Source organism: Pagrus major, chromosome 16 (assembly GCF_040436345.1).
Source record: "Pagrus major chromosome 16, Pma_NU_1.0".
Lineage (NCBI taxonomy): Eukaryota > Metazoa > Chordata > Actinopteri > Spariformes > Sparidae > Pagrus > Pagrus major.
In genome coordinates this window covers 6,225,176-6,249,134 of record NC_133230.1, presented here as the reverse complement: position 1 = coordinate 6,249,134, position 23,959 = coordinate 6,225,176, and the positions used below count along the sequence as shown (strand labels likewise).

Genomic DNA, 23,959 nt, shown 5'->3' with positions numbered 1-23,959 from the left:
TGAGGCTACTCAAGTCCTGCGCTTCAGTACAATTTTGAGATACTTGTACTTGTATTTCTGTTTTCTGCTGCTTTATACTTCTGATCACTACATTCTGGAGGCAGATATTGTACTTTTTACCCCACTAGACTACATTTATTTGATGACTTTAGTTACTGGTTACTCTGCAGACTACATGCTGCATCAAAGCCAAAGTAATGCATTTATAATAATTTACTTTATCATCGATCCGACTTTTAGCTTTACTTGTACAAGTATGTCAAGTGTGACTTTTGGGTTCTTACAACATAATTAAATATTTTTTTTAAATGAACATACATTTCACAGGCTATATAAAAACTTAATGTGCACAGCAGCTAGTATTTTTCTATGAACTCTAACTATAAAAGCTATTTCCCTTGTGCAACAACTAAATGTTTAATAAAGCTTTGTGTTTTAATGAAGTACTGGGGCTGCAGGACAATAGTGAGGGCAGATTTATGACCAACTTTTGCAGGAGGGGGCGCTTGTTGGGGATTGGTCAGACGAGTCACAGGATGATGAAGTAAGAAAAAAAAAAAAACATTGAAAGCGTCTGTAGCATTCAGAGCAGCAGCTGCAGCTTCAGGGACTTTAACTCTACAACAATGGTGAGTTGTTCCGTGTTTACTGTCACACAGCTGCCGTCACTATCGTTTCTGCTTTTTTCTTCATCATCCGCTCCAACAAACGTGAAGTTCAGGAGACTATTGGGGGAAAAAGTGAGGTCGCAGGTTGGCTAGCGTTAGCCTGCTAGCTTAGCATTAGTTCCACCCTCTCGTCTATTGTGTCGAGTTAGACAGAGGGGAGGTGCGCCGTTTCCGGTTACGGATTTCAGAATAAAACCACTGTTGGCACGAAATGCTTTAAAATATCAGGACTTTTTTTTATTGCACATTCATGCACATGCAGATAGATACACCCATATCCAAATATCCCTAATTTAGAGTATCGTATGTGCATCAGTGCAATCAAGCCATGACAAGACAAAAATAATCAAATAATACTGATAAAAAGCAACTAATTCTCATCAATTCTCATGGTATTCAATAGTCATCATCCTCATAATTATCAAGTATTTAAAAGAATGTATTGTAAAATAATTCTTTAAATCTCATACATGCTAAAGTATAGATTATATATTAAAGTTAAGAGTCTGCAGTTAATCCTACATTCATACAAAAATATCTACAATGGTGACTGTACTTCACAGCATTGTTTTACTATTTCTGTTCTGTATTACTTCAAGCACTTGTACGTTTAGTCATAAAAATACAGTCAGCTATTTGTAGTGTTTCAAAATCATTAAATTAAGACACATGTAACAGACAGTAAATACTCATCAGGGTAACTTTCCTCAAATAAGGATAAATGCTGCAACAGATTTCTTTGATTGAGTGATCTGTATGTTTAGGAATGAGAAGTGGGATTACTGCTTTAAGGCATGATTGTTATTTTCTGTTAATTGCTGAAAAATGCCCATGATAATTAATTAAATTAGATGAACTGTATTATGATTCTTGCTCCACTTTTCATATTTACCAGACAGCCTGCGTGCTTTTATTTTGAAGTCTAACTGAGCAGGCTTCCGGTGTCCCAACACTTCTGGTTTTCGGGGAGCTGCCTTCACGCTAGCTCGGCTGCTTATCATGATGAAAATGTGTCCCTCCGGGCTTTTGACTGCGTGTCATGACAGCTCGACCGTATTTCAGTGTCGATCAACATCTGGTCCGAGTCGTTACCTCGTTTTTTTACACGTTTAAATTGAGACACTTAAAGACAGCCGACTCATTTCCTGGATGAATTAGCAGCCAAAACCCAGCGAGCGAGCTGTCAGTGGCTGCAGGAATTTAAACCTGTGGCCACCAGCCTCCCTGGCTTTTATAGTCCTGCCTGCTCCCCATCAACTTCCTATATGCATCCTGTTTTCCACTCTCTGTAGTCCCAACCACACCACACCACACCACACCCCCCCCAGCCTCCTTCTTAATCTGTGAAGATCTTCTCCCTGAGCCCAGTGAAATCCTGACTCCCACCAGCCATCTGTTCAGGAAGGTGTAATTATAGAATTGAGAGACTCTGCAGAGACTCTTAAAGACTTTATGTCTATGTGGCGGAGTTATGTAATAATGTGTGTGTGTGTGTGGACGTGACATAAAATCCTGACGAGGCTGGGTTATTGTTTTCTCTCTGACTGAAGCCGGTGGGTCAGATTAGACTGCAGAAACAGAGCTGAACTGCAGTTTTTTTTACTTTTCAGGGAAATTTCAGGATACTAACACGCTGCGTTAGAGATGAGCAATGAAATGCATGACAACCACTTCAAGCTGCAGACTCTGCATCTGTCCCTCCATACATATAAACCCTCTGCAAATATGCCTCAAAGTCTGAGAATTAAAGATATAAGATGTAAGAAGAGAATCGAGGTGACGGTGCGTTTCATTCGGTCGAAGTCGGCGAATGAGACTAAACTTAACGTGAATAAAACTTACATTACGTCATCTGTGAACATTTGTGCCCTCAATGCACACGACGCTCAGTAAATGTCTTTTGTTCGTCCTAGATGCAGAAATCACATATTGTGCATTTAAACTCCTCGTATAACGTATATAAATAAATAAATACGTGTTTTTATTGATATTTTTCAGATTGATTGTCCATTACTGCTGCGTTATTGATTATATATGTCTTTATATGTGCTGAAATACATTTTGTCCATCATGATTTTGTTGGAGGGTATAACCTGCCTCGCTCTGTTGCTGTAAAGTTTGCCTTTGCTCTGCATTCTTGCGTTTCTGTCTGAGTAAACATGTGACTGAACAGGAGAGACTCTGCACATTCGACATGGATTGCATCAATTATTATCTATGTTAGATATGAACTGTTTAAAGATGTAGAAGTCAGAAATGAGGATCTCTCTGCAGGAGCTGTTCACACCTTTGTTTCAACGTATAGGCTCCATTGTCTTTATGCTGCTCTGCATAACAAAAGCATCATAATACTATTTCCCCTCATTATAGACGATATGTAGGAGAGAGAGGCTGCCCGGAACAAAGGGAGGTAATGGATGTGAGGAAGCACTTCCTCATGCAGATGCACTATGACTACCAGAAATAAAATGCAGAGGAACAAACATTTGTTGTACAGAATATTACAAATATCAGATACATTAGTTAAGTCAAGGTGTCTTTAGTCTCAGATCCAAAGTTCAAGGCTTTGGCTCGTTAACTGTGTAAAAAAAAACACAAAGCGAAATGTCAAATGAACAAACTAGTGACCACATGAATGTATTTACATGTTTCTCCTGTCATCATCAGAGTGAATCACTGGTGGTGTGCGAGGTGGATGAAGATCTGGTGAAAAAGCTGAAGGAGTTTCGTTTCCGGAAGGAGACCAATAACGCCGCCATTGTTAGTGAGTGTTCACATTTTATGTCATTCGGTTTCTTTTCCTCGCATGTTATTGATCGTGTTTTGTAGGTCGTACAGGGTGCAGGTGGAATCTAGTGGATGTATTAACTCATTATTATTATTATATTACAAACACGAGAGTCTAGTAAAGACGGCTTTTTCCTAAAATGTCTCTCTTTCATGTTTGGTTAGGATTAAAAGCCTTCTGACAGATGATCGTTATGTTTTTTAGCCGCATAAAACTAACTTGACACTAAATGGGAAATGTAGGCCATCTTCTTCCACATGCAGCAGGTGGTGTGACAGTTTAGTATTGCATCAGTTTGAAGCTTTATCCTCCACTATCTCTGGATCAAAATGTCATCGCTGCTAAATGGGATTAGGGTTGTGTTCACATGCCATGGACGCGGACTCAAACGTACACACCTTTAACACCAGTACACACACACAAAATATATTTCTTCTTCTTTTTTTAGTCATTCATACAAAAGTCTTTAAATGTGCTGCTGCTTCTGCAGCCGCTACTGAACACACATGATTGTTTCCATGCAGCTGTTGACTACGCTTTCCTGTTTTTACCCCTCAGTGAAGATCGACAAAGACAAGCAGCTGGTTATTCTTGAAGAGGAGCACGAGGTGACTCAGCTGTTGTTTAGTTAATGGTCAACTTTTGCATATTGAATTTACTTTAAACTTTGAACTTTGCGTGGTCAAACTTGTTTTGGCCCAACAGCTGTTAAATGAATAAATGCTTCCCTCGATAAAGTGTAACTTGAGACTGAACTATTCATAAATATCTGTCTTTTTCTTTTAGGATATTTCTCCTGATGATCTGAAGGATGAACTGCCTGAGAGACAGCCAAGATATCCTTTGAATATGTGTTTTAACATGCACCTGACCTGTGTTTTTACACTCCTGATGTGAAATCTGTGAACTGTCCTTAGCACCAGGCACGTTTATCGTCTACAGCTATAAATACCAACACGACGACGGACGTGTTTCCTATCCTCTCTGCTTCATCTTCTCCAGTCCCGTGGGTAAGAACACCTGCTCTGGATGTATGGTGCACATTGCTCGCCCGATGTTTAATCATCAAGGTGGTGAATGTTGGTGTATTTGCGTTCGGCAGGTTGCAGACCGGAGCAGATGATGATGTACGCAGGAAGCAAAAACAAGCTGGTGCATACTGTTCAGCTGAGCAAGGTGAGTGAGCCGTCTGCGAGCGTGCGATTGATGCTACCCTGTAGATGAGGGCGAGAATATCTGCCTGTCTGGACATCGTTTTGCAAGAAAAGTTGAAACCACGCTCTTTTGTTCATGTTTTTTTAACCAGGTGTTTGAGATCAGAAACACAGAGGACCTGACAGAGGAGTGGCTCAGAGAGAAACTTCGGCTCTTCGGCTAAAAGTCGTCTCATCCGGTGGTCTGGGATGTGAGGAGGATCCAGATTGCACAACTTGTGTCATCTCTTGGGAAGAACACAACCACAGTTAATGTTTCCCTCCTCTCTGTACCAGACCTGATTTAAATAGTGTTTGCAAAATACTTCCTGTTCTCATTTTGGTAATAGTTTACGGCATGTTACAACTCAGTGTGCCAGAACATGCAGACAATCACAAGAGTTTGTGTGCTTTTCTGTGACTGTCAACACTAACTAAACCTCCCATCTGGCAGCCTAGAACTGAAAATACTATTTGACGCAGGTCTGGTTTGTGTCCCGTACAATCTCTCCATGTGCCAGTTGTGTCTGTATTGAACTAACACTCCCATAGCTCTTAAAGTGGACTGAAATTGGTAGTACTCATTCACCCCTTCCTACACATTTCACTCAGGAGAATTCAAAGGCATTGTAACAGCAGTTTCTCTTTCGTTAAGCAGTTTATACTCGGTGTTTATTGCAACTCTCAACCTCCTGAGTCTCACCGTTTTATGTTTCATTATTTGAGGGAGTATTTTTTAGATTTTTTTTGTTTTTTCTCCATGTATGAAGGATTATAGAAGCATTATTTCCCTTTTTTTGTTGTGAAAACAAACCTGCCAGAACATCAGAACAATCGTAGCTGCAATTAAGAGAACAATTTTAGAGTCCCGCTTTAGTCTCCCCTTCAGTATTCATTTAAAACTGTAAATAACAATAACACTAAGATCATCTGACACTCCCACTTATATATGATGTGTCGTACCTTCTGTTGTGCACATAAACAAGCTGGCAGATGCCCTCGAGTGGTGCTTAGCACACTGCGGATTTCCAACCTCAGATCGCATCTTTTAGAGAAACAACAGTGTGACTCGTGGGTAAAGCTCTATTCTGCCTTTGACCTGCATATTTGTAACAACGATATCACACTCCTCAAAACAATATTTCCACTGAAACATTCCAGACTGAGAGATTTATAACCTACAACAAACCTCCGTGTCTAGCGACCACGACAGTCTTGAAAACACTGACCACAGGGTGGCATCGCCTGCCCTCTTTCTAATCTACTGGGCTGCTCTGTATTAGTGGGTTACTTACTGTGTCTTTAGGGAGATTGTTAGCTAATATTGTGCATTATAGCTATTGCTGTTATTCGTGTTAATGAATGTCGTGCTTCATTCTGATGTAAAGCCACTTTTGATTGCTTAGTGGCGGTCGCAGCCTTGAGAATGATGGCTGGGACTTCTCCAAACGCCAGTTGTGCTTAATATTTAGACTTGGTAGGTAAAAGACAACATCTGGGCAATTTCCATTTTCCATACAGGATGGGGTTCGACCAATATAGCTTTTTTTGAAGGCTGATGTGTGTGTTGAATGTGCCAGCAGCTCATTTTCCATGCCTATATCTAATATCTACACTTTTTTTGGTGTGTTTGATCTGTTTTCTGTCATGTTGGGTTTGAAATTAAACTCAGATTGAGGCTAACATGACAAATTTGCAGAGGTGGCAAAAGTACACACATTCTTAACTAAAACAAAAATATAATTCACTATTTAACTTAAAGGTAGGATCAGTAGGATTCGTCCGAGCTGTTCTTAAACGCACCACAAAGATATTTGATTGTTGAGTTTCATTCCCAGGGAGTTAAATACCGACATTTTGGGTCGGTAAAGTGTCGTAAATAATCGATAATTCCCCTCAGATGCATTAAAACTAAAGTAACGAGCCTGTTTTGAGGAGATATTTGTGTTCAAATGTCCGGAGTAAAAGTAAAAAGTTGTCAGAAAATAAATACTCAAAGTACAGATACCTGAAAAATCTACCGAAGTACGGTAACTACTTCCCACCTCTGCAAATTTGAGCTTTTGCCACATTTCAAAGCCAACGTGCTGGAATACAGAGTTAAACAACAGAAAATGTGTCACTTTCCAAACACTTATGGACCTTATTGTATGTATTTGACTGTATTTCACACCCGAAGAGACAGTTCTTCCTCTTTCCCTGCTGAAGATCCTCTAAAACAGGATTCAAACCAATCCAAAACACTAAAATTTCAAACCAGTCACTAATACTTGAAGGATCGACGGCTCTTAACAGCATGCCGACCAGTCCCGGATAGTAAAGCTACATGAAATGCACCTGCAGATTGGTTTCCTGTGAGCTGTGAGAGATCTGACCCTTGAGGGATAATCGGCACAAATTACTTCCACATGTTCGCTCATCAGAAACTTTGGAAATGGATATGGGAACGTTGTGACAGGAAATCGCCCCCTCATGTAAGATGTCATACTGCTAAGTCTACCATACCACTGCCTTGTCTTAATTTTTTATTTTTGGCATATTTTTTAAAAACGAATCTTGAGGCCAAAATGAAAAAAAATGACACAATTTTTCAACAGTTTTGTGAGAAAATCAAAGGTGATTGGAAAAAGCTTTGTTGGGGGATTTTTTGTTAAAGACACTAATTTTTTATTTTACTTTCTGATCTGCAAAATCCAAGAGACGACATCTTTTTTCTATTTAATCTTGGTGAAACAGTTTCTTCTTCCAGAGATCTGACTCAAAGATACGTACGCACAATCACACCGTTTCATGTAAATCATTTATTGATGTCAAACGTTAGACGTTAATCATTTATGATTTGCATGTCAGGGCAGGGATTAATCCAACAGGAACAATGGGGTATAACTGCAATCACATGTTTTGCTGTCTACTAATGGCATCAAAGCTCAAATCTACACTGTCAGCTACATATTAACCAGTTTAATGCTGCTGTAGCAACAAAAACATCAGTCCGATGTGGGTGATTCTTGTGATTATAATGCTTTCTGTACTTACTTCAACTAAAATTGTATGCTTTCCCTTATGGGGAAGTGATTTTATGACCCTAAGATCTGCAAAACCATTTCAAAACTGTAAATCTGAACTCAGAAGGCACGGTTTGTTTATGAAGGTTTTGTTTTGGCAAAAGCAGCACAGGCCCAACTCAGCGATGGCCTTCGTATTTGTTTTAAAACGACGAAACGTGCAATGTAAATTCCTAAAACCTCTAAAATGTGGAGAGCTACTGTAAGAAGGACTGACTGGACGCTTTAACGTACGTCTGAACAATTTTCATAAGACTGACAAGAAGTTTCCGTACGACTTATTTGAGAATTCGCTTCTCTGCCACACAAATTATGACGTGAAGCTGACACGACTGAAAACATTTGTTTGCACATACATTCCTAAAAACGGGGCAACGCTTGCATCTCAAACATCTGGTCTCAGCTGTGTTCTTACTCTACCAAAAGTATTTACGTACTTTGAAGAAACCCCTCTGCTACCATTGATCGTGTATCAAAATCAATCTCCTCAGTACATTTATATTGAGCCATGTATCCGGTCATGTCCTGTGGATCTAATAGCTTTTCCTTCCTATGTGGTGAACCTGTCGTAAACTCGGCCTCTTGAGTCTTTTACCTGCAGATGTGTTGTTCAGCTCTTGGTGTCCTCTCTGATCAAATGCCTAATAACCTATTTTCTTTTTCCTTTTTAATAATAAAAACACACCTGAGACATGTATCATAACCAGCTGCCTCATGGCATCAGTGAAACTTGAGATATTTGTATTTTCCCATACTTTATAAAATGTCTATTGTCCTATTGTCCAAATAAAATGACAGTGATGTTTACCAGTGTTTCCCTCACACTTGTGTTCAAACATACTTCAGTAAAAGTAACTTACAGTACAAGATAGATGTACTTAAATATCAAAAGTAAAAGTAAAGATATCGTGTTAAAATATTACCATGCGAATAGTACTTGAGTAAAAGTCTAAAGTATCTGATATTAAATGTACTTAAGTATCAAAAGTAGAAGTAAATTATACACATTCAGATCTGATGCAGTATGTAATCTGCAAAGTAAATAGTAACTAAAGTTATCAAGTAAACATTTGCCTCCAAAATGTAGTGAAGTGGATTATAGAGTAGCAGAAAATGGAAATACTCAAGTAAAGTACAAGTAACTGAAAATTGTACTTAAGTACAGTACTTGAGTAAATGCTCTTAGTTACATTACATCACTGCAGACGATGTGTGATGTGTATGTTTATTATATTTAGTGCAGCAGATGGCATGTAACTAAGTACATTTACTCAAGTACTGTGCTTAAGTACAATGCTGCTGTACTTGTACTTAAGTATTTCCATTTTCTTCCACTCCGCTACATTTTGAAGGCAAGTCTTGTACTTTTTACTCCACTACATTTATCAGATAACTTCAGTTACTAGTTACTTTGCAGATTATATTCTGCATTTTGTCGGCAACCAGATAAAAAGAAACAGATTACATATTATTACATATGTATACTTTACTTTTACTGGTAGTTTTTATACTTAAATACTTAAGTACTATTCATATGGGTGACTTTCACTTTTATATATATTATATGGTTATATAGGTGCATTATGTAGTTTAGGGGAAGAACATTTAATCAGAAGAGAAAAATCTTGATGATTTTTTTACGCGTAAATAAACTAAAAACAAACAAACTCATACTGTTTTACTTTGTTGATATGTGGCGGACCCTGCCACCATCCTAGCCTCGAACAGTGGAGGACTAAAGGACACGCACAGCTCCAGGAGATGGCAGTAATGCAGCAGTAAAGATGCCAGCTGGCTGATCGCTGACTGGAGAAGAAGAAGCCACGCTGACAAATCTCAAAAACGGGCACGGAGCCGCCTGCATCATCCGCCGACCGAGCCAGGACCCGACGAGCAGAACCGGAGAAAAAATGGCGTTCACATTCGCGGCCTTTTGTTACATGCTCGCTCTGCTGCTCACGGCGGCGCTTATCTTCTTCGCTATCTGGCATGTAAGTACGCAGTCAGACGACTTTAGATAAGACCGCCGGCCTGGCACGTCAACAGCGCCGATGAAAGCGGGTTAAAGACGGGGAGGGAGGCTGGGAGAGACCGGGCTAACGCTAGGCCAGCTTGTAGCCACATAGCCGGGAGGTTTAGCTAGGAGCTAGCTAAAGTTAGCTAAAGCGCCGAGACCGAAAATAACGTTATTTGTATTTAACTTCACATTACTGTTGTAATTTTTTATTGTTTACGTTTTGTTATTCGTTACCTAATTACAGGAAATGTTTAATAACTTGTCAGGCTCGTTTAATGATTAGGGTTCAGCTAGTAGCTAATGTTAGCCAGCTAGTTAGCAGGCTAGCTGTTAGCTTCCATTCTGTCCTGTGATGCTGCTGTCACCAGTTTCCTGTCACATTGTTTGGTTTTGTTGCACCGTTAGTTTTATTGTCGCGTTGCCAAGATTATAACCACAGATTATGTGACTTGAATAGTTAAATGTTACGCCCTTAGGGTTTTTCATTTGTGTCTAATATGTCTGGGAAACTGGCAGGTATGATAAGTAAACAAGAATCACACACCAATGTGTGATTCAGAAAACTAAATGACATGGATTAAAACTGTGACCGTGAATTAAATGTCAGATTTAGGTTTTAAGATTATAAACATAAAGCAAAACCATAGTACAATGGTAAACAACCAGAATAGCTTCCCAGCACAAGCCCAGTTATTTGAATAGAGGCAAAACATTACTCTAAAATGCACCTAGTTTACATATAATCTTTGGTTTACCAGTCTGCAGAAACAATATAAGTTTAGACACAGACGGATGATGAAGTAAGTATTTTGGCAAATGCTACTTAAGATTTAAATATTCAGGGATAAACAACAGGAATCATTAGACACAATAATGAAGGGTGACTACTGAGTACATTGATTTGACAGTAATGCTCAAAAATGTCGTTGATTGATTGATTAGTAAATTAAAAATTAATCAAAATAGCGTTCCCCTTTTCTCTATTTTAGCTCTTTTTGTAAATACTTGGGTTTTGAACTGGACATCTTTTGCTGTGGAAACGTATAGTTATCCTTTTTAATTATGTTCTTACTGTACTCGTTATTGGGGCCACGTATCGATGTTGACATGTGAATAAAATCAAATCTGATATCAGTATATCGGCAAATACACACACATATTTTGCATCGATCTGTCAAATGTGCTTATCAAACACGTGACAAAGGTATGTAATGGAAGCAGGATATTTACAGTCTAAAATGACATCACTACACTCGTTCTGACAAATATAATAAAGCGAATTATAATGGTTTAATTAAAACAAAGACAAATCAAACAAAATTGAAATTAATCGTTAGTTGTAGCAAATATACATAACAGAAGGAGCCTGTTTTGTGAATGAGTGGCCGTATTAAACTATATTGCTTTGTGCTATTTTTAAAAAGTTATTCATGAAAATATAAGGCATGAAAATAAAAACAACACATCACAGTGCATGTCCATAAAATGTGTGTTTCCACCGAGCTGCTCTGCTCGGTACGTTGTCACATTGTGAACGTTTGCTCCCCCAGATAATAGCATTTGATGAGCTGAAGACTGATTACAAGAATCCTATAGATCAGTGTAACACTTTAAATCCGGTAAGTGACACAACCTCACCTGACACACTCTCCTTGCCTCTTTGACTGCATGCAGATATGCTCTGTTGAAAGGTTTTTCATTTACTTTAGGATAACTTTATCCGCCTATCTGTCTTTTTTCAATCATTTCTCTGCACTGTTTTGCTAAATAACCTGCCTGTTATGAATTCAGTGATCTTGTCAGCTGTCAAACTCTAACGCCTTTTGTTGTTTTTTGTTTTTCCTAATCTTGCTTTTTTTTTGTTTTGTTGTTGTTTTTACACTTTTGTTAACGGCAAAAAGACAGTTGAAAAGGTCAAAAAGATTAAAAGAGTCAAAATTGCATTAAAGGTTTGTACCAATCTTTAAAATGCCCGCTCAGTTGAACTGCAGTCTTGTCATTTTGCACGGAGAAGTGTTTGCAAACGTCTTTTCAGTTAACTAATCTCAGAGTCGAGGCCAGAGTGCAGCTCGGGATTAGACGGCATGCCACCTGTGCCTCTGGTTTTTTAACTGTCAGGCAGCAGATTTTATTTTTGAAATTTTGTGGGAATCTTTCAGCTGTTGTGGATGTTAATATTTATTTTTTTAAGTGTATTTTCTCGTCTTAAAGGCCTTTTTTAAATTACAGCTTCATGGCATTAAGAGTATCTACAGAAATGATTGTGCTTTCTGTTGCCCGATCTGAATTGACTGTGTTAAGCTGCTCTCTTAGGTATAGAAACCACGGTGTGTGTGTAGTAGTGGACAATATTCTCTATTATTAGGTATTGATTATAGATAAAGTGTAGCTGTTAACTGAAAAGACTTGCAAATGCTCAAAACATGCATGATCTTTATTACAACCTACCCTTTGTTTGCAAATAGTGTTTATAAGTACAGGTGAAGTTAAACTCCCAGAAAAATCAGGCAGCCAGGACACAAGTCTTGAGTTTGAGCCAGTTAGTAACGTGATGCCAGGCCGATACACCGTCCTGATGACGCGTCTTAATGTCACTATAGAGTGCTGCAGGGACGACGTTAGCATCACTCTGGTTCCCTCCAAAAAGCCAACAGGATTTTTCAATTGGATTTTGGATTATTGCAGAAAAAAAGCTCTGTGGCAATCACCAGTAGTAAAAAGCTAAACTGCAGTATAAATGAATTAAATCGTGGTCGCGTGGCTTCACCGTCGCCACCACTAAGTGTCTCGCTTCTCCATACTATCCACACTTAACTATTAATTGATCAGTCCTCCAGTTCTCATTTAGGCAAGAAAAAAGCCAGACACAGTCACACTTTATGATTCACTAGTGGCCAAATCACTGACGTATTAGAAGAAAATGTGAAAATCTCCAAAAAAAACCGAGACTTTGAGACGAGGGAACTGGAAATGCAAAATTCGAACTTATGTCCAGGCTTTAGGACTCGTGCCTGCTGCACTCTATTCATAGTAATCATGTGAAGTCAGATGATGTCAGTAGATTCTTACAGTGGATACGTGAGGATGCTTGATCGTCGTCGAAACGACTACATTGATTTAATGTTTCGGCTTTAAATTTATCTATTCACACAGATGACAATCGTTAGATTTTCTGTGAGGTGGAAGCTACAGTTTGATTCAGCAATTAGCATAAATAAGCTACGTGAGCTCGGTGTTGGATCTGACCTCCATCACCTGTGGTGTTGAACAGATGGCTGCAGGATCCCAACACTCTCCAGCTCAGCAATATTTGGGTCTACTGATTGGTTAGTGATTTCAGTAGTAGGAGGAGTTATTTTGGTTGAAAACACAGAGTCCTGGAGTCTCTAATCCATGACGCAGTCCACAGTACTATCTGCAGTTTTGACCAGTCCCTTTTTTTTTTTGCGTGTCGAACGCTCAGCTCAGTTGGCACATTTTTTGTGCTGTGATCAGTTGTTTTGTATTTGGCAGCACAGTGCAGGATTCATTATAGTCCCCTACACCTTCCTCTTCCTACACACCCCTCACCTTTTCCATCTGTGGGCTGTTGGTTGCCGCCCCCACCCTCTCCGCCCTCTGCTCTCTTTGAATGCATGGCTTCCATGTGGTGCCTCCATCTGCCCCCCTGAACCCCGCACCAGTTCGAACTCTCGTCAACCCGAGGCAGGCTGCTGCATCAACACTGCTAGTGCTCGCAGCATGATCCGTTTGTCAGGCAGTGGGATGATCTGGAGGTTTGCCCTCACTGCAGAACGATGTTGATGTTGAGATGTGCAAATATTCTCCCAGAGCAAATTGTTGATGGGTTTCCCCTTTTTTTTTTTTTTTCTTACCTGTGGCCAGACCTGATGATGCATGACATATAACAGGGTGGGAAATGAACCTTTTCTATCCACTTGCAACACACTTGTAGATTTCTAAATTGTACCAGGAACTCACATGATTCACCGAAACATCAGTGGTCATGTGATGCATGATTTGGATGCCTGTGAGGCTAAAAACGTCATACAGACATTTTTCCTTCCTCACTGTTTCTCCGCGTCAGATAGAGGACGTCTTCTGGTAATGCTTAAGCCTCACAGTAGGAGTTTTAAGTCAGCCAAACAGGCTTTTTTCATAGTTTGATCTCACATTTAGGTGTTAAAAATCACTCCAATTTGCAGGTGATAGGTCTTAATTTCCCACCCTGTTTATCTTGTTACACATTGTATCAGATCAGTGCATGATAAAGCACTGTTCATGTATTTCATATAAAGCACAATATCTTACTGTGACATATGTAGTAATGTGTAGTATTATAATGTCAAGCTGGGCCCGATGGTGTGAAACAAGAGGCTCTACTAAACAGACATTTGAGCGCATATGCAGTGCTTTGTTAAAATGAGCATATCACTGTAGCTCATTTGTATTTCACTCCCGTCTCTGACTCTCTGTGGAGCCGGCTGCCATTTTTAGACGTCTGGCTCTTTAAATAGCTCAGCTTTCTCTTTTGTAAAACGGCCTCATTGCCTTTGAGGCTTGGTAATGTCTGACTTTACCTTCTCATAACTCCACACTTGGCAATTAAGTATTTTGTGTGGGCAGTTAAAGAGTTTGTCTATATATTTCTGACATTCAATCAGCATCAGGGCTTATAAGAACAAATAACAAGGGAGCTGATCTGACTTTTCACTGTGATTGACATTTTATTCATTTTTCCTCTTTTCAGCTGGTGCTCCCAGAGTATCTCATCCACTTCTTCTTCTGCGTGATGTTCTTCTGTGCGGCCGAGTGGCTCACCCTCTGTCTCAACTTGCCACTGCTGGCTTATCATGTCTGGAGGTGGGCATCTGTCTCATTAGTGATAGTCCATCAATATAATTCAGTACCTTTTAAGCCTGTATAATCTGAATTAACACACTACTGTATTTCCTGTGTTGCAGGTACATGAGCAGACCTGTGATGAGCTGTCCAGGACTCTATGACCCAACAACCATCATGAATGCTGACATCCTGGCGTTCTGTCAAAAAGAAGGCTGGTGCAAACTGGCTTTCTACCTCCTCTCATTCTTCTACTATCTCTACGGGTACAAAATCATTTTCCTGTCTTGTTTCTTTGTTGTGAGAGGTCAAATTTTGACTTCATCCTGAGCTAATCCGTTTGAGCTAATCCAAGAGCAAATCAAGAGTTTTACTTAAAAGATAAGATGGAAAATCTCTGATTATACTGATCCCGTGCCAGCTTTTTAGGGAAATGTGCTTGTTCGCTTTCCTGCCCAGAGTTAGAAGATCAACACAAACATTGAGGCTACAGGCAGCAGCTAGCCATCATAGCATAAACAGCTGGAAGCCTGGCTCTGTTCAAAGATTATGACATTTGCCTACAATCACTTTTACACTTTGGTTTTTCTCATGGAGTCTCAGCTGCTCCAGCTCAGGAAATAATCGGTTATATAATCCCCTGTAATCCCCGAATGAAACAAGATTATTGTGTTAATTTGTGCGTTTTACACATGCTAATATGTGGATTTGTGTTACCTTTGGACAAATCTTTGCTAGCCGTCTCCCCTTCAGTGTTATGGTATTCAAACTGAACGCATAACAAATTTTTGCCTTGCGTTACATGCTCGAGTTCGATTGCTGAATCACTTTTTTATCGGCATTAACTCGTGATAGTTTTTTGCCCCAAACAGCCAGAAAAATGTGCTTTCTTTCTCTGGTAACATACGAGAAAGATCAAATAAGCAAAGCCAGTAGTCTCCTGGTTGTAGCTTCATATTTACCTGACAGATATGGAACTGGTATCAATCTTTTCACCTAACTCTCGCCAAGAAAAACTCAACATGTTGATGCCTGCTGACATTGAGAAACACATTTAAGTATTTAACGTCTTCCACTTTCTCCTCTCTTTCTCAACAGGATGATTTATGTTCTGGTGAGCTCTTAAACCCGGACGATGAAGGACAAGGACCTGCATGTACAGTAGACGACCAGACACTATGATCTTAGTGCTGGAACACTGGACCTGCTGGAGACCACCGTTCAGCAACACAAGACGCCATTTCAAGCGGACGAACTCTCGATTCCCAACACACACAGCGCAGAGTGTCATTTCGGAAACATTTAGCCCGTTTTAAGAGAATATCTCGGTCGCAGCGTTCCTCTCATAAGCACTATAGTTTAGATTTTATGGAAAATGAGGACAAACCTGAATGGACAAGTTTTCTTTTTTCCTTTTTTTTTTTTTTATTTTTAATGGCGTGGTGATTTTTGATGCTTGGGATTTGAATAAAGGTTTTTTTTTTTCATCTTGGTTCCCAACTATTGAGTGTTTACAGATTTAGGTAGACATTTTCAGGTGTGCATTATCTGTGAGAATCTGAGCTGTGTGCTGAATTGCATTAGCTTTTTCTGTGATTTTAGATTCTGGGCTTTAACAGCTAATTTATACCTGCCACGTGATTCATTATCATCACTAAAACAACTGAAAAAAAGTGCAAACTAGACTCCTGTTCTCGCCCACAGATACATATGGTCTTAATGGGAGCACTTTGGGACTTGAAGGTACAGTTATGTACAGTGAGGGCTGAAGTGCATGGGTTATTATCACTTAGCGAAGCGTGCTGCACAGGGACAATCATAGTCTGGTTGTCGCATCAGTTTCCAAACAATCTGATGTATCGTTTCCAATACTTCAGACCTATTTATCATCACATTTAAATCATGTAATCCCTGTTGAGATCAATGACAATATTTGTTTTCTTAAGTGTGAATCCAGAGTAGAGACGGCAACGTGTATGTGACCTGTGTTTCTGTAGAATCGCCCTCGCAGCTATCCATAACTGAAAAGGTAGACTCAACAGTACACTAATAAATTCAGCTCTAGGCAGCGACAGTACTGTTATTCTCTGCTTTTCTGCGTTTGAGCTTCGGTAGGAACTGCAGATGTGCCATACTGTTGAATGTACCTTTTTGAAATTCCTTAACCGTTTTTGTCATTGTGCATTTTTGTCTATTTCAACATCAAATATTCCACCGCGTTAGGACCTCCAGTGTTTTATTTATTCAGTGTTTTTTAATTTTACTTTTTAACGTCTCCAGGATATCAAGCACTCCTCGCAGTGTCGGGTCATTTCCAGAATCAAATCTGGAAAGTGATTTTTTTTTTTTTTCTTTAGAGTCGCAGCCATTAGATGAAATTAGTAAATACTAGAGTATTTATTGCCATTTTCAAATGTGTAAATTTATCAGGGAAAGGGATGATCATTTGTCACAGATAAAAATTCAATTTTTTGTATTAGATCCCATCATGTCACATCTAGGAAATGAGTTTATTTGAATCTAAATAAAAGTATCCCACTCTGTTATTATGGACTGGACTGGTGCTTTAAATTAAGACCTTTTAAACGGGAAATATGTAAGAATTTTAATTCAAAACATTCGAGAAATGAACAATGTGAAGAAATAACAGTTTTGATATGATGTATATGTATTGTGTTGCAGAGATATCTTCTGAAGTTAGCATGCTAACAACCTAGCCCCATCCCGGCCTCACTCCAAGCTCCCAGTCCAGACAACTAGATACACAGCTGCACTTCCAGTATGAATTCAATCAGTATCTAATTCCTACATATTGTACCTTTAAAGAAAATAAGTACATGGGCAAGTTTTAGACAATGTAGCCTAATGACAAATGTGGTGACCCCCTCTACTTTTCCTGTAACATTTTTGTTTGTTATTGATGTATTTAAATAACTACTGCATCAATTTCTATGAAATGTGTCAGACATTCATTGTCCACATAGGATGAATTATAACTTTGGTGATCCCCTGAATTTTCATCTGCTACCATTGTTGGATCACAATTTCTGTTTTATTCCCATCACCCTCAGCTGGGCTTTTATTAGCAAATGTTAGCATGCTAACACAAAAAACAAAGACAGTGAACCTGAAACAGTGAAGTCTTTATATTATTCAGAGTTAAGTTATGACTGTGGTCAAAATGAGACAATATCAGACTAACATTTTTTATTTTAAAGGCCTATACAAACAACAGAAAACAGAGTTTACATCTGGCTAATGAGCAGGTCCACAGAGACTTAATTAAACAAGCAAATATTGTTCAGTGTCTTCCAAAACATCATTTGCAGACTTTAGGATTAGATCTGCAACTTTTCAGTATAGATGTCAAGTTTTATTCCTCCTTATCTTCCAGTAAAGTAGACAGCAGTTGACCTTCTCAGTTAACATCCTAACCCTTTTAACTGCAGTACAAATGCAACATCATATTTTAAAGCCGACACCCCAGCAGGATTTCCTCATCACGTCTTCAATTTGATTATAATGAGGATGAAAAAAAGCAATATATTAGAGTATTCTGTTAAAGTGCAAACATCAGAGAATACAATTACACCGCAGCTTCAGGAAAGAATCGCTAACAGAGAGATCAGTATTTTTACAGCACACGTTTTGAAGAGAGAACGGAGATCATCGAGACACCGAGCGCTCTGTGGACGCCTCTCTGCTCTCCTGGTACGCTGTGTACCGTTCCCGAAACTCATGGAGGAAGTTATATTGCTGTGAAAGAGAGTAGAGTTAACATGTTTTCATGTGCTCTGGGTTTGAACCTTGGAGACACTTGGGATAATGTATTTACACAACTCAACAAAATATAAAGCAAAGATCTTGTCGTTTTTAGACATTTTAATGCAGTAATGTTACATATTATATCTTTAATGCTTATGTAGTGGAAAATGGTTGGCATGAATACTGAATATATGCATGATTAATGTGCAAATCCAGCAAAAGCTGTTTGAGGCTACAGTCCTTTAAATAGAAGAGATTCAGAGCGGAAGAATTAACCTCTCACCTTCACTGTTTGTATCGCTCCTCCTCCTCGGTGCTCCCTGAGGATTTCGATCGCTTTGTTTGCCGTCAGAGTTACAGAGAGCTGCAGCAGCAGACAGGCAGCGACTGTGCAGCAGAAAACACGACGAGACAGCCGTGTGATCAGACTCATCGGAGAGGATTTAACATTTAACAAAAAGGTCAAACTTTTTCAGCATAAAAATGATATATTTAGATATGTGACACACAGCAGAGGTTAGCTTTCAAAGTAAAAAGGATAAGTTGAATATTCTTACTTAATCCAGAGCGTCCCAGGCCGCCGTAACAGCTGAAGGGGAAGATAAAAAAAAAGCAAAATCCCATCAGATGCTAGAAACTGAAAGCAAATTGCTCAGTTGCATAATAAGAGGTGTCCTTAGGGTGGTTGTGTTGCAGAAAATAGTCTTTGTGGTGAGAGGTGCTCTGGTTCTCTGGGGCTTTCTCGCACTTCAAGGCTTTAAAAAGACTTCAAATCATAAAAAACACAAAGTCTGCATCAATGTGTATTTTTAACCTTAGCCGGGGGAGGAGAGGAATATGCCGTCTCACATTTACATTAACCCACTTATATATGAAATGCATCCAGCCAGCTTGTTCCTGTTGCCTGGTGAGCAACTTTATCAGATCACTCTGGGATTTAAGAGCCTCTAAGAGGTCTACCGGGCAATTTTCCAGCTGAATTGACATTTTCCTTGTTTTACAGCGTGACACATAAACAGGAAACCTTCCTTTTACTGCTCTGAGACTGCTGCAGTAGATGTCTTTACTCGCTGCATGTAAACACTTTGATCTGAATTCATCACAGCATTTCCTTTGAGTTCAAAATCCTTTGACAGAGTGCAGCTGCCACCATGCAAGAAAAAACAGCTGGAGAGGGTCTAATTAAAACTTTTTATATTCAAACGAGGATCTGAGCAGATATTTTTCATGTGTTACTACGACATAAAATCTCATTTTTTATAGATAGCAAACTTCCGAATAGAAGCTTTGAATGTGATATAATGACATTCAGTCAGTACAGCCCAAGTGTAGACTTTCTGAAGAACATCAAGTGTCAGCAGTGTCATTATTACACTGCTTCACTTGTCTTAACATGAAAACTTGTGTAGCCTCTTTTGACAGCAGCTTGAACTGTCAGCGACAATAAATCAAACATGCTCTGAGCGAGTGTTTGAGTGTTTCAAAGCTGGAAGTCATTTTCTGTGCCTTTGTTGTCGAGACCAAAGCGGAAGATAAACTGGGAAATGTAAGCATCAGTGCGAAGCATCGTTTCACTCACTGGATCACAGTCCTCCTGTTGTTGTCGAGGCTGACCCGCAGCTCCTCGAGGATCTGGCTGCACTGCTCCAGCTCAGGAGCGTCTCCGTCTGGAAAGGGCATGTGGTGAACTGTGAAGCCTCGCTGCTGGTAGACGTCCAGCAGGGAGGGAACTCTGTACTTGTTCAGTTCTCCTCTGGTGCAGAAAACAAACACCTCCTGTACACCCTGGTTCTGAAGCTCCTCTGTTAATGAGAAAGGAAGGAAGAAAACTTAGTGTTAAACTTGCTTGAATGTGCGCGCTGTTAGAAACTTTTTGCAAAAGCTATTTCAAAACTGGTAAAATAAGATGAACTTGTGACTGTCGATACGGTTGGTTACAGAATATTTTATTCTAGCACCAGTACGGATCAAAGCCGTCTTACCAACATCTCTCTCCAGACTCCTGCGGATATCTTTGTACTTGCAACCTGAAGTGAGATAAAGCGAACATTTTTACTTTCAGTGGCACAAAAGCAACAACAAAACAACACAGAAAGAACAGCAACATGCAGAGATGTGCAACATAATAAACTATGACTTTACCTGGTAGTGCACATATCCCAAGAAACTGCGAGCACTCCACTATGGACAGAGGCAACCTGAAAACCAACCAAATAATAATATCAACATGACACAGGGATGCTTGTTTTACATTTCACCAAACTTTTATCACGTCACACAGGTTTTGGTGCTGCTGAAACTAACCAGGAGATGTGGAAGGGAGTCAGCTGCTCCTCTCCAACTTCCTCGTCTTCAGATGAGGAGTCAAACTCGCTTGTCCTCATGACTTCAGGCTGTTGAGACAAACAGGAAGGAATTCACAGAACAAAACCTGTTTACTTCACATTACCATCACAAAACCTGTTTACTTCACAAACCTACCAACATCCAAAGTTTTACAGGGTGTAAAAACAATGAACAAAACTTGTATCATTATATCACAACACAATGCAACAGCCCACCAATGCATTTTACCATTGTGAAGCTCATAATGTTGAGTTTTGGGATGGGATGTAGCTGCCCTGTGATCTAGTGTATGATGGAGGCTAAACATGCTACAGCCATGTTAGGTAAGGTCCTTTAAATAAGCTAACGTGTCAAGCAAGCAGCTAGCATACACACCATAAACTACGAATTAAACAGGCTGTAACCTGGCTAGTAGCTAGATTGCTCTCCAGTACTCAACATGTATTACTCTGCAGATGAAGACAACACAACACTTGATGTTGTTTTCACATTAAAGTCAGTTTTGGCGACACAGCTCGAGGAGCGCTGTGCAGCAGGCTGTGGCTAATATTAGCTGTGCAGCTCTGTCAGACCGAAGACGGACATTTAAATTCAATCTTTATCAAACCGCTATCAGAAATGCACAAAGAGCTGTTCAGAATAACACACATGTGGATAAATGTGACGTTTAGCTTATTGTACGGTGAAGTTTGATCGTTGTCTGTGTCCTCACCGGTCACGCTCCCCTCCTCTCGTCTGTTTTGACAGCTCCGTCAGCTGCAGGACGATTTGAAAACTCCTTGAGCCGAGCAGCCAATCAGATTCAAGTACTGCCCCTTTGCCACGCCCTTCACCATAACAACGAAGGTACGTGTGCGCTCGATTTGTTCTACAGATTGGGCCACAGGGGCGGAGTGAAGTATATGAACATCTCTAGAATATCGAGGACATTTGACATGATTATGTATTTATTTACAGATATCATAATCATGACGTTAAAAATCTAATTTAAGAGAAACATCTTCACTTTTTAGGCCATAATTATGATTTTTTTTATCTCATTTTTTTGACTTTTTTTCATATTTTTGAATTTCAATTTCATAATTTAGATGTTTTGTTTCGTAATTTCTTCTTTTATCTCATAATTTTTACTTTTTATCTCATAATTTTGACTTTTTATCTCATTTTTCGACTTTCTTTTTCGTATTTTCAACTTTTTTTCATATTTTTGAATTTCTATTTCATAATTTAGATGTTTTGTCTCATAATTTCTTCTTTTTATCTCATAATTTTGACTTTTTATTTCATAATTTTGACTTTTTATCTCATTTTTTCGACTTTCTTTTTCGTATTTTTGAATTTCAGTTTCACAATTGCCAATTTCTATTTCATAATTTAGATGTTTTGTCTCGTAATCTACTTTTTATCTAATTTTTTCCACTCTTTTTCATATTTTCGACTTTTTATCTAATTTTTTCGACTTTCTTTTTCATATTTTTGAATTTCATTTTCATAATTTCCAATTTCTATTCCATGATATAGATGTTTTCTCTCGTAATTTCTTTTTATCTCGTAATTTTGACTTTTTATTTCATAATTATGACTTTTTATCTCATTTTGTCGACTTTTTTTTCATATTTTTGAATTTCTGTTTCATAATTTAGATGTTTTGTCTCGTAATTTCTACTTTTTATCTCATTTTTTCAACTTTCAATTTCATATTTTTGACTTCTAATTTGATAATTTTTGACTTTCAATTTCATAATTTCCTATTTCTATTTCATAATTTAGATGTTTTGTCTCGTAATTTCTTCTTTTTATCTCATAATTTTGACTTTTTACTTCATAATTTTGACTTTTTATCAAATTTTTTCGACTTTCTTTTTCGTATTTTCAACTTTTTTTCATATTTTTGAATTTCTATTTCATAATTTAGATGTTTTGTCTCGTAATTTCTTCTTTTTATCTCATAATTTTGACTTTTGATTTCATAATTATGACTTTTTATCTAATTTTTTCAACTTTCTTTTTCGTATTTTCGACTTTCAATTTCATATTTTTGACTTTCAATTTCATAATTTCCTATTTCTATTTCATAATTTAGATGTTTTGTCTCATAATTTCTACTTTTTATCTCATTTTTTCGACTTTTTTTTCGTATTTTTGACTTTTTTCATATTTTTGAATTTCAATTTGAATAATTTAGATGTTTTGTCTCGTAATTTCTACTTTTTATCTCATTTTTCGACTTTCTTTTTCATATTTTCGACTTTCTTTTTCATATTTTTGACTTTCTTTTTCATAATTTCCTATTTCTATTTCATAATTTAGATGTTTTGTCTCATAATTTTGACTTTTTATTTCATAATTATGACTTTTTATCTAATTTTTTTCGACTTTCTTTTTCATATTTTCGACTTTCAATTTCATAATCTCCAATTTCTATTTCATAATTTTGACTTTTTATCTCATTGTTATGACTTGGCGTACCATGGGAATATTATTTTTCTCAACCTTTTGTTTTCCTCTGACTGAAATGGGCTTCCATGGAAATCACTTTCTGTACCACCGGCAGAGTTTCATGTTCCCACACTGAAAACCTCCACAGAAAATGACTTCATGAGCAACATTTTAAGTGCTTTATAAACAAAATAAAGAAGGACACAACTACCTGAACACGTGTTTGTAAAATAAATGTGTGCAGATGCACAACAGTCAGTAACTGTATTATAAATGCACATGAGGTGATTTGCATGATTCATCCTGGAGCTGAGTGCCTCAGTGAGCAGCGTTAATGAGAGCTGCTGCTCACTGAGCGTCATGCAGGACATCTGCTGTCCGCACAGAGCAGCCGCAGCTCAGCAGCACACCACCGCCTCAAACACCGCAAATCAATGAAAACAAGAGGGGACAGGACGGAAGAGAAAACTGAAGTGCTTTTGGATCCACTTATCATCTTTGTAGATGTCTGGAGGAGCGATTTTAAAGAGCTTTGACTGAGGTGAGTTTCTTTTAGCCTTCATCTTTAGCTTCAGCACTCACTCTTTTTCTTTCTTTTTTCCCTTTTTTATGGTGGATTCTTGAATATTTGGACACTTTTGACATTATAATGATGTTTGTAAGTATAATAATGTACTTTAACATGCAGTTCATAATCTTGCAGCCTACAACAAAAACACATTTTAATTCCACAAGTGATTTAAAATTAGCCTCCCGTTAACCTTTATTAATCTGTTTATAAATGACTTTATTTGGTGTATTTGCAGTTTAAAACATGAGGCTATAATGCATTTTCC

The 23,959-nt window shown here is 38.4% G+C and overlaps 3 protein-coding genes across 5 annotated transcripts; 2 read left to right on the top strand and 1 right to left on the bottom strand.

Annotated features, from left to right (window-relative positions):
- Window positions 1-569: 569 nt before the first annotated feature.
- gmfb (glia maturation factor, beta) lies at window positions 570-8,521 on the top strand. Its single transcript, XM_073483722.1, has 7 exons — window positions 570-629; window positions 3,336-3,432; window positions 4,015-4,064; window positions 4,243-4,292; window positions 4,384-4,466; window positions 4,559-4,632; window positions 4,763-8,521. Exons 1-7 carry the CDS (start codon window positions 627-629, stop codon window positions 4,832-4,834), a joined length of 429 nt encoding a protein of 142 aa, XP_073339823.1. The 5' UTR covers window positions 570-626; the 3' UTR covers window positions 4,835-8,521.
- Window positions 8,522-9,513: 992 nt separating this feature from the next.
- cnih1 (cornichon family member 1) lies at window positions 9,514-17,119 on the top strand. Its single transcript, XM_073484197.1, has 5 exons — window positions 9,514-9,705; window positions 11,282-11,350; window positions 14,482-14,594; window positions 14,696-14,839; window positions 15,672-17,119. The coding sequence occupies exons 1-5, from the start codon at window positions 9,625-9,627 to the stop codon at window positions 15,697-15,699; spliced, it is 435 nt and encodes a 144-aa protein (XP_073340298.1). The 5' UTR covers window positions 9,514-9,624; the 3' UTR covers window positions 15,700-17,119.
- An 805-nt stretch (window positions 17,120-17,924) lies between these two features.
- On the bottom strand, window positions 17,925-21,429 carry cdkn3 (cyclin dependent kinase inhibitor 3). Of its 3 annotated transcripts, none has more exons than XM_073484032.1 (8): window positions 21,397-21,429; window positions 20,643-20,731; window positions 20,481-20,536; window positions 20,321-20,365; window positions 19,918-20,140; window positions 18,896-18,927; window positions 18,622-18,725; window positions 17,925-18,329 (listed from the first exon to the last, which is right to left on the bottom strand). In XM_073484032.1, exons 2-8 carry the CDS (start codon window positions 20,720-20,722, stop codon window positions 18,240-18,242), a joined length of 630 nt encoding a protein of 209 aa, XP_073340133.1. In that variant the 5' UTR covers window positions 20,723-20,731; window positions 21,397-21,429; the 3' UTR covers window positions 17,925-18,239. The 3 variants fall into 3 exon arrangements, with proteins under 3 accessions (XP_073340133.1, XP_073340134.1, XP_073340132.1); XM_073484033.1 differs by lacking the exon at window positions 21,397-21,429 and adding an exon at window positions 21,333-21,383; XM_073484031.1 differs by lacking the exon at window positions 21,397-21,429 and adding an exon at window positions 20,913-20,984.
- Window positions 21,430-23,959: the final 2,530 nt, after the last annotated feature.